A 9,696-nucleotide genomic window follows, 5' to 3' on the forward strand; every position below is an offset into this window, starting at 1 on the left:
ACCCAAAACGACAGACGAGTTAATATTCTTCAACCCAAAATTGAAACCCTTTCATGTTATGTAACTTAATGTTCCCCATTCGCACTGATTATTAGTGATACTATGCATGCGAAATATTCGCCATTCACACAATTGCTCCTTTCCTATATGTTGCTATCGAATGCACTCCAGAAATACACGTACAGTTAAAACCCTGTTCTGTCCAAGTGTAGACAATGTCAAATGTCTGATCCGAGACCATATAATAGATCTATTATATGGTCTCTGGTCTGATGCATCCAACCACAGGGGCTTGTATTGCTGAAAATAAAACATTCTGGGTCCAACAAGCCTACACTGATATCCATAAACATCCTTCTTTATATGTACATGGATGTCAGTGTAGGCATGTTGGACCCAGGATGTTTTATTTTCAGCAATACAAGCCCCTGTGATCATTCACACGGAAACTTCGGAAAATTCTGAGTGTGTGTGTTTTTTTCTTCTCTCAAACAACATTAATTGTTTCAAGAGAATTAAAGCAAGCAGGCTGTGTGGAATAACCATAAGACTTATTTGAATAAAAATGAAGCAAAGGAATGTGAGACTGAGCGAGTTTAGTTTAGTGTTCCAGGTACATGGATGCGGTCTGTTCATAATCAACAAACCATGCTGTGATCGAAAACATGAGCATCGATCCGCGCAAATGGGATCCCATGACATGTGTCAACCAAGTCAGCGAGCCTGACCAGCCGATCCCGATAATCGCCGCTTACGACAAGCATAGTCGCCTTTTGTGGCAAGTTTCTGAGGACCATGCATAGTATTCTACCCCGGATCTTCTCGGGTCTGGCATGTGAGAAAGGACTAAGAGAATGAGTTTAGTTTTACACCACTTCTAGCAATATCCCATCAATGTCGTGACAGGGAAAACCAGAAATGGGCTTCACACATTGTATCCACGTTGGGAATAGAACCCTGGACTTCAGCTTGATGATGAGGCGCACCAACCACTAGCCTACCTCGCCGTCCCCGGAAAGCATACAAATACAAAATGCTTACATAGATGGGAAAATAACAAACAATATTTACAATAGTGCATTCTTGGCAAAGTTGGCTTTTAGAAAATATCCATTTCGCAAGGGATAAACTTCATTATTGAGTTCCGATCACGTGATCACTGTCTGGACAAGCGTCGGCGATGATGATGATAATGCAGAAAAAACGTGTGCAAAGTACGTACATTATCAGCAGGAACCGAATACGCGTAGATGTAATATTAAAGCACGCGTATAATTCACAGTCAAAAATTCAGAAGCTCACGGTGATGAATGTCCATTCATGTATAAGATTGTGGTCAGAAGTTAGTTGAATGCTAATGGCAGAGGCAAACGGTACTTATTACCAAACCCCAGTGGCAACATTAGTCAATTATATCAAATCGTACGCTTACAGGGTTTATTTTCATAGGTTCTCATAGCTCCAAGACATAAACACGCGTCACTGTTCACACACATGCTTGCATAGTCTATATTAAAACAGCTATGAGTTTCTTGTAGTCAGCCAATCCAGGGGTTCAAGTGCATGGTTCAAAGTCCATTATCGTACAGGAATAAGGTTGTGTCCGAAGCGCCGTAACATCACCCCTCTTCTATAAGCTGAAGTAGTGTTTGAAGCTCACTTACATTATATGCGTTTATTGGTTTGTTGTTAACGCCGTACCGAGCATTATTCAACTGTATAGCGGCTTCCCGTGAACAGTAGAGTCTTGACCAGACAATGCAGTGTCAATCCAAATGGGTTACCATGACATTACGCCACCCAAGCCCACCCGATCCCGTTAAACGCCTCTTAAGACAAATGTGGTTTCCGACCCGGAGCTTCGCGGGTTCAGTTAATGTAGAGCACTGGATCTAATGTGTGTTTTCAGATGTATATTTTATTATATAAATTATCAGAAATCACAATAAATTGTTCAAATTTGGCACAAGACATTGTCACAGACGGAGGTCCATCATGGTACAAATGACAAGGGAAAGGCTATCCCTTCTCGTCTGCTATTAAACAACCCCTGTGAGGTAAAAAACGGCTTGAGCCTTCGTTCACAAAACACTAAGGTGATCGTAAGTCACTAAGGTAACCTTTGTGGAATGTTAAAAAATGGGAGTTAATCTTAACCTTAGTAAAGGTTCCTTCGTAGAGAATTGTGACTTGGGAAATATTCACCCGCTCTTGCTGCAGAATGCCAACCCCTGGAGGTTCTAAGGCTGTTGCTGACACCATCACGGACCTATTGCTCTTTTCAGCAATAAGACCGGACGCAAATAGGGGAATCCCCAGCATGTGCTACATATATGTCCATGTGCCATTTTTGTATTAAATACAAAGCACGATGTTATTATTTTCCAACGGACAACTGTACTGTCAATTATAATGACAAACAATACATGATAACTGAATGAATTAAAGAGTGAACATCACTAAAGGAACAACATTCTGTCACGGTCACTCAAATGCACTCTGGTCGTTCCTAAACATTCTACTGAGTGCGATTGCTGAGCGCATTTTTATCTTTGTGATTCGTTAGAATGAACAATAATATCTTAATACATGTAGTATATCGTTGAATCAGAGACACTGTTACTCACTGTTGTATTTAAGATGTCACTTTCTAAGTAAAGTACAAACTCTAATACTTTTGTTGCGCTGAGTTCGAACCCACATTCTCAGAGTCAGGCACCCAATCGACATTCTCAGAATCTGGTCACCTAATCGCCATTCTCAGAGTCAGGTACCTAATCGCCAGCACACAAAGTGTTATCCCAAATACCATTGACTATCTGCTAAATAGCATTGTGTATTCATGTAATGCAGTGACGTTAGAAGTGAAGGAGTTAACAGTATATATAAACATGACTGAACATTCGTGATGCAGCTTGCACAAGGAAAACATCAAGTACAGCATGGAAAAGACTCTCATTACATGTGGGTCACATCTGGGTCTGTCTGCAGGTCCCCTGAAACAGGAGAACATAAGAATTGTTAAGAATGAAGATTTTTATGGGTATCTTCATTCTTATGTATTTCACTTCTAAATGCCCTTCAAAGACTTCATAAGAATTGTTGCATCAAATTTGATCTTCATTTGTTAGAATGGTATTTTTCACTGCACGCTGAAGTACGTGTTGGTGAGGTAAACACATGGCGGTTACAATGTGAAAGTCAGCTGATTTTGTGACATCTGATACCCTAGGTCGTTACTCATATCTTCAACCATTGGAATGCCTGGCTCGACGATTTATAAAGCACGGGTATATACGATGACTGTATGTGACATAACCATATTATCAGACTGTAAATCTACTGTATGTGTGCACCTTTATTGATCCTTGTGTTGTCTGTCTTTTCTTCCTTTTCTTCTTGGTGTATATCTCTGTACACCATGGTTGGGAGGTCAAAATGTAGCCATCTAAAATAACGCAGATTAGTTATTACATAGTGTTTATTGCTATTGTCCCTCGCTGCGCGTTGGGCGCGAAGCAGAGGGTATGGTATTAGGCTCCATCCATCTGTCCGTACGTACGAATTGGAATATCTTAACAACCGTTTCATGTTTGGTACATAGGTTCATCACAGTGAAAGAAACGTCTCAGTCAGATTTGGTGACCTTGACATTTATTTCAACGTCAAAAAGGGACTTTAACGTTTTACCCTTGTCAGCAAGTGTATGTCACCTTAACGACAGTGCTTATGTATATTTGTTACAGCTTATAGCATCCTAAGAGATAAATCTGAGAACAAATTCATGTCTGCTAGACAATGTTAAGAAAGCACTGTGTCCACTTACAGCATGATGGCTGCCCCGATGACGCATAGACCAGCGGCCAGCAGGAAGCTGAACCCTGGGAAGAAACCAAGGGATACTGGGTAGAGTTCATTGAAGAGAAGGGATGCCAACAAGCTTCCAATGCTCTCCACTGCAGCTACCACTCCAAACAGTCGTCCTGGTAACAAGAAAGAAGAAAGCAGATGATTCCATTTTAGTTGACATGACAGGTAATGCATTTGTCCTTACTTGGGGCGTTGGGGCAGCCCAATGGCTAAAGCGTCCGCTTCTCACGCTGAGGACCAGGGTTCGATTCCCCGCATGAGAATCAATAAGAGAAACCCATTTCTGGAGTCCCTCGCCGTGTTATTACTGGAATATTGCTGAATATAGCGATGTAAAACAATACTCACTATTTCATTTCCAGCTTCTTGTTCGCCATGTGGTTAAAGAACAGTTTGTAGTAGTTGTCTTGTTTTCGTTGGAATAAGTAGGAACGGACCGCTTACAAACATATGTAAATGTAAGAAAATTGCTCACCTTAAAAGGACAGTAGTTCAAGTCAAATTGAGAAATTGCATGGGAGATAATATCACCAAAAGACATCAAATGTGGAAAGGCATAACCGAACCTGACCCCTTTCTGCCTTAATAGTTACACCATGCTTGTCTATGCCTGGTTAACTACATCCTTGACTACAATGGAAATGATCCGTCAGATCTGGGCCCCGTTTCACAAAGCTCTCGTAAGCCTAAGATCTCGTAAGTTTCTCGTAGCCATTGTGCCTCCTATACTGTAACACAGGAGCCACGAATGCTAGGAGAAAACTTACGAGATCTTAGGCTTACGAGAGCTTTGTGAAACGGGGCCCTGATCTTACCCTGTTCTGATTGGCTGACCATACTGGACATGAGTGACCGAACAACGGCTGCTGGAAAACCTTGGAACATGGCAAATATCGCCACTGAAACATAAATGCATGATGTTTGGTGTAACGTAAACACATAAACCTGATTAGTGATGTTGATATACTAGTATACTTACAGACAAAAATAAAATCGGAAAATCAGAACATCGTTACAGTTAGGAAAGATACATGTTGCAAACCATAAGCAGTCACCTAGAAATAGGAGCCATGTCCATTGACTGATACCAATAATAATAAGGCCGATGATCTTGGACGCCAGGCCCCACAGTCCCAAACTGGTGTCTCTCATCTTCCTGCACAGAGGCAGAACGGTGACCAGGACAATGCTGCGAGTGAAGTTCTCCAGACCTTTGTAGTAACCAAACATTGTTGAGGACCAGCTGAGTGGTGCACGCCTTGTGTACAGGAAAAGGACATCAATTTCACCTGAAGAATAGCCACACACTATATGAGAACCTACTTCCTTTATACAATATCCTCTGTGATGTTCACATGCATATATGAATAATCAGTTGGATTCTTTTATGCCGTTTAATGGCAAAATGTATACATTGTTCAAAATACTTCGGTTCGTTTTCAATAATTGCAGCCACCGACATAGACTCACACGATGTTCCAAGATTAAGTACGATGAAGATAACAAGCAGTAGGAAGATGTAGAGAGTTCTCTTCTCCTGCCTCTTCTTCATCACACAACGACCTGACTCCTTGATAGATGCCAGAAACCAGCAGTCACAGATACCTTCACCCTCGGGTGTTGTGTTGGCGCTGATGCTCTCTAGACGTATGATAGCGTACAACATTCCCAAGAAGAAGCTTCCACTTATGAAGGCGAAGACGAATATAAAGCTTGTATTGTCCAACATGACTCCTGATATGAAGACCCCAACAGTTCCAGCAAGGAATGACATGGACTCAAGGATTCCCACTCGCATTGTTTTAGTACTGGGATCAGCGATGTGGGTCACGTAGCTGTACACGGACATCAGCAGACCTGTATACGCCCCGGACAAGCCATTAAGCGCAAACCCAATGTACATGTATTCTTCTTTGATTGATGGAAAAATTGACATGATCATGTAGATAATGGAAGCCAACAGTGCACCACAGCATGGAACTATTACTGGTAGCTTCCGACTCACTCGATCACCCCATGGGCCGAGGATGAACACTACCATGAAACAGGATATAACAAGCTCCACCACGTTTTTCTTCAAAATCCAATGTGACGTCAGAGTTTGGACAAAATCCTCTTCCGTTTTGCGGTCCTCTTGGAACGTCTTGTTCTGCAGGCTGCTACAGAAAGTGTCGTTGTAGCTGTCAATACAGATCTTGTCGAACACAAATGCCTGGAATGTTGGGTACGTCAGAAAGGACCCGATCATGTAAAGAAACAAAACCGGTTCGACTGTTATGAGATTGAGATCAAACTGTCGTTTGCCACATTTGAAAACGGCCATTTTTGTCTCAGCTGAGAGGACCCAAACCTGCAAAGTATATAGAAACTAACAATGATAAGCAAGAAAAGGTCTAACCGATGGTAGCTACATGAGACTTTAGTACTCCATACCCCATGTTCAACAGACAGAAACATACATCATGAAAATACCAAAGAAATCAGCGCAGTTGAGGAACAAATCTCCTCCTGTCTTAAATTTGATCGATGTATTGTAAAAAAGTACTAAGGCTGGGGCTTCCTTTACGAAGCATTCTGTACTAAGGTTAACCGTAAGGTTACCAAGGCAATGACTTACAACCTTAATTCTTTGTGAAAGGAGGCCCAGATATATATGCAGCAAGCGCAGAAATAAACAACGTCTTCACCAAGACATTATCATGCAGGCAAGTGCACACCTCACACTGGAATGTTATGTTATCCAACTCCCCGAAATGTAGACCAGTATATGTCACTATGACATTTTCTCGATAACCTAAAATGTAGTTTATTTTCTTCCCCAACTGTGGGTCAGATGACTCTTATCAAACATACCGATGACGTCGAATTCCAGGCCCGTGACCTTACGTCAAGGTTGAAACTTTCCAGGGTTCTTATTTATCATCATGGCATGGCAACACAAATGCACATGACTATTAGTTGTAAGCAGGTGCATGGCTGTCCACAGAAAAAATGTATCCATAAATCGCTAAAATAGTTCGTTTATAATGAAATAGTTAACTACAGACTTCAGTGTACTTGAATGTCATACAATTTGTCATTCATCCTCTTCACCTAGACATACATACACACACGCACGCGAAAATATGTACATGGAATAAGTAAATATCAGTAACAATAAGTACCAATACATCCTCACATTCACAAAGTAGATATGTTTGTTGTACAGGGCTTGTGTCCGGGTGTCTGATGAGGCTATGAGCGGAAACACCATGCCTACTAGTTATCTTCATAACAGTCCGTCAGTTTTAGGAACCTTTCCGTTCAGTCTGAGGCATGAACAGGTAAATTCTTTGTTAAAGAGGATGGACTTAGCTTCATTTAACTATCGGACTCCCCACAGATTGGCTGCTTGTCTTAGAGACATGTGTGCCCTACAGCAGAGATCATCTCTCTGCACACAACTGTTATGCAAATACATTGTTCGAGGCGACTCAACAGTATCGCCCTTGCCAAGTATTCTGAGAAGAAACCCCATTTCCCTGTCACCATGCACAAAGTTATACGGTATGAAAACTGGAAATGGTAATGTGAAGCTACACTGGTGATGTGTATCATTTTCATAACACATGGGGACAGTGGAGTAGCCTAGTCATTCATCGCGGTGATGCCCGGGTTCGATTTCCCACAAACCGAGACATGAGTCTTACTCGCGTGAAAGCGAAAGGAGACACTACAAACAGCTGGCTATGATTACTTTTAATTCCAATTCCTTGTTTCATAAGAAAATGGTATTTACAAATTAATTAATTAATTTTACGTCTTAGAAAAATCGTATTTCTGTATTTTATGTCGAGGTTTAGACAGCATGTCAATAACTAAGACGTCAAAGACTGCACAAGAGATCTTACAATGATTCACAATTCATCTGAGTCACTGGTTACATGTTAGTTACATGTTCTTTGAGCATATTACGCGTATTTTTGTAAGGTTTTTGTGTGATTGATATAATATGAAGTCCGTACCAGAACCTTTGCAGCTGCCGAGCCTCGTTTTGAGGTTACCAGGATTCCAGATCAGAGAACACGATGCTCTAGTTAGTCAGCGCACGATGCACGACGTATTTGCAAGGGTTAGAAGGAGCGGACTGTAGCAATAAACAAATGAATAGATGACAATAGATTTATCAAATAATGCTGATTAATATTTATATATCTATTCAAATGAGTTGGTCTCTAAATTTTAAACTGGATAGTGTAGTAACTTGCGCAATAGAACGGAACCCAGTCTGAAGAAAACTCGACTGGTGGGTAATCAATGCTTTGACATGATGCGTACAATTAGGAGATAAACATCACGTGTTGGCTGACGCCGTCGGTTCCAAATGCATTCCCGTGCTTCAAATACTCAATAACACTCGGAAATTGGCCAACACATGATGTTTATCGACATTGTAAACACAAAAGTAAACCAAAGGGTTTTACTGTCTGCACTCGTTTACATCGAATACGGATACAGCAGTGAAGTGTCATCAGGTGGCCGTTTCAGCTGGTTCCCATGGTAGCATCTGGAGTTGCTCATTTGTGACGTCATTCTAACTTTACGTCACAATATGATTTGAATGACGTCACCACTGTTGATGACACAACGAAACAATTGTTTACGTGTCAATACGCGGTGAATAGTCTTTCAGTTTCCGGGAATCTAATACCATTTAATCATGTTTTTCAACCAATCAGATTACAGAACACAGTAACTTTTGGTTTACAATGTGTGAAGCCCATTTGGGGTGTCCCCAGCCGTGATGTTGCTTGAATATTGCTGAAGGCAACGTCAAACAATAAACTCTCTCACTCGCAGATAGCTAATGGTATGATTGTCCACTCTCTGTGCAAAATGTCGTCTGAAACATCTGAACTGACGATGACAATCTTTCATATATTTTGATCAATTCTCGCCTTATGCGGTGAAAAAAAGGTTCTGTTGAAATTTTCACCAAAATGACATACAATCAGCTTTCAGTACCATACAGTCTTACTTATTTGTGGCCAATTCTGTTATTGTTAACAAAGCGATATATAGAGAGCTATCTTCACTCACCTGGGCGTATCTTCAGATAGTATTACCCCTGGTGACTTGCACCTTGCCCTCTGACACGACATAATTGCCTTCATAGGCAAACACAATATCAAGTGTATGTTATGCAATGAGGAAATGGCGTCCTCGTCCTCGTGGCATGTATTTAGCGGGGCGTGATGTGGCTGAAGAAACTGAATATCAGTTCATTTTTTACATCTATCCTTTTTTATCTTTTTAATCTCAACGGAGTATAGTATTTATGCATTATCTCGACCGAGATTTTATTTATATATGAACTCGGTTTGATCGTTTAAGCCCTATGTCATATGAGAGTAAAATGATTCAGAATTAAACAACGAGTGTGACAGTTGAATAGAATGTGATTTATGCATGGATATAATCTGTCCCCACAAGTGATGCGACCTTGTGACTCACTCCGTGATAGTGCACAATCTACATGAAAGACTGAGTATGTTTTTTCGCCACTTTATTAATATTCCAGCAGTGTCACGACGGGGGACTAAAAAAATGGAATTGTACATTGTACCCATATGGAGAATCAAACCCGGGTCTTCGGCGTGACGCTTCAACCACTAGGCTACCTACTGAGCGACCATTTCAGTCATTCCGCTACCCCGCCACCCAGCATCTACGTGAACAATTAACATGAAAATAGCGTGGAAAGTTTCTGAAACACACTTCGTGATTTAGGCCAGCCACTTACCAAATTCCGTTGTCACAGACACTAATGTAATATGCATATAGACA

The 9,696-nt window shown here is 41.1% G+C and overlaps 1 protein-coding gene across 4 annotated transcripts; it reads right to left on the reverse strand.

The window, feature by feature from the left end:
- Nucleotides 1-1,423: 1,423 nt before the first annotated feature.
- On the reverse strand, nt 1,424-9,057 carry LOC137294591 (proton-coupled folate transporter-like). 4 transcript variants are annotated; one of them, XM_067825641.1, is made up of 9 exons: nt 8,950-9,057; nt 7,875-7,996; nt 6,724-6,846; nt 5,341-6,220; nt 4,926-5,159; nt 4,686-4,769; nt 3,827-3,983; nt 3,357-3,448; nt 1,897-2,996 (listed from the first exon to the last, which is right to left on the reverse strand). In XM_067825641.1, the coding sequence occupies exons 4-9, from the start codon at nt 6,191-6,193 to the stop codon at nt 2,959-2,961; spliced, it is 1,458 nt and encodes a 485-aa protein (XP_067681742.1). In that variant the 5' UTR covers nt 6,194-6,220; nt 6,724-6,846; nt 7,875-7,996; nt 8,950-9,057; the 3' UTR covers nt 1,897-2,958. The 4 variants fall into 4 exon arrangements, with proteins under 4 accessions (XP_067681743.1, XP_067681741.1, XP_067681740.1 ...); XM_067825642.1 differs by lacking the exon at nt 6,724-6,846 and having other exon boundaries at nt 1,424-2,996; XM_067825640.1 differs by lacking the exons at nt 6,724-6,846; nt 7,875-7,996; nt 8,950-9,057 and adding an exon at nt 6,488-6,605 and having other exon boundaries at nt 1,424-2,996.
- Between the last annotated feature and the right edge of the window lie 639 nt (nt 9,058-9,696).

This window comes from Haliotis asinina, chromosome 8 (assembly GCF_037392515.1).
Source record: "Haliotis asinina isolate JCU_RB_2024 chromosome 8, JCU_Hal_asi_v2, whole genome shotgun sequence".
Classification (NCBI taxonomy): domain Eukaryota; kingdom Metazoa; phylum Mollusca; class Gastropoda; order Lepetellida; family Haliotidae; genus Haliotis; species Haliotis asinina.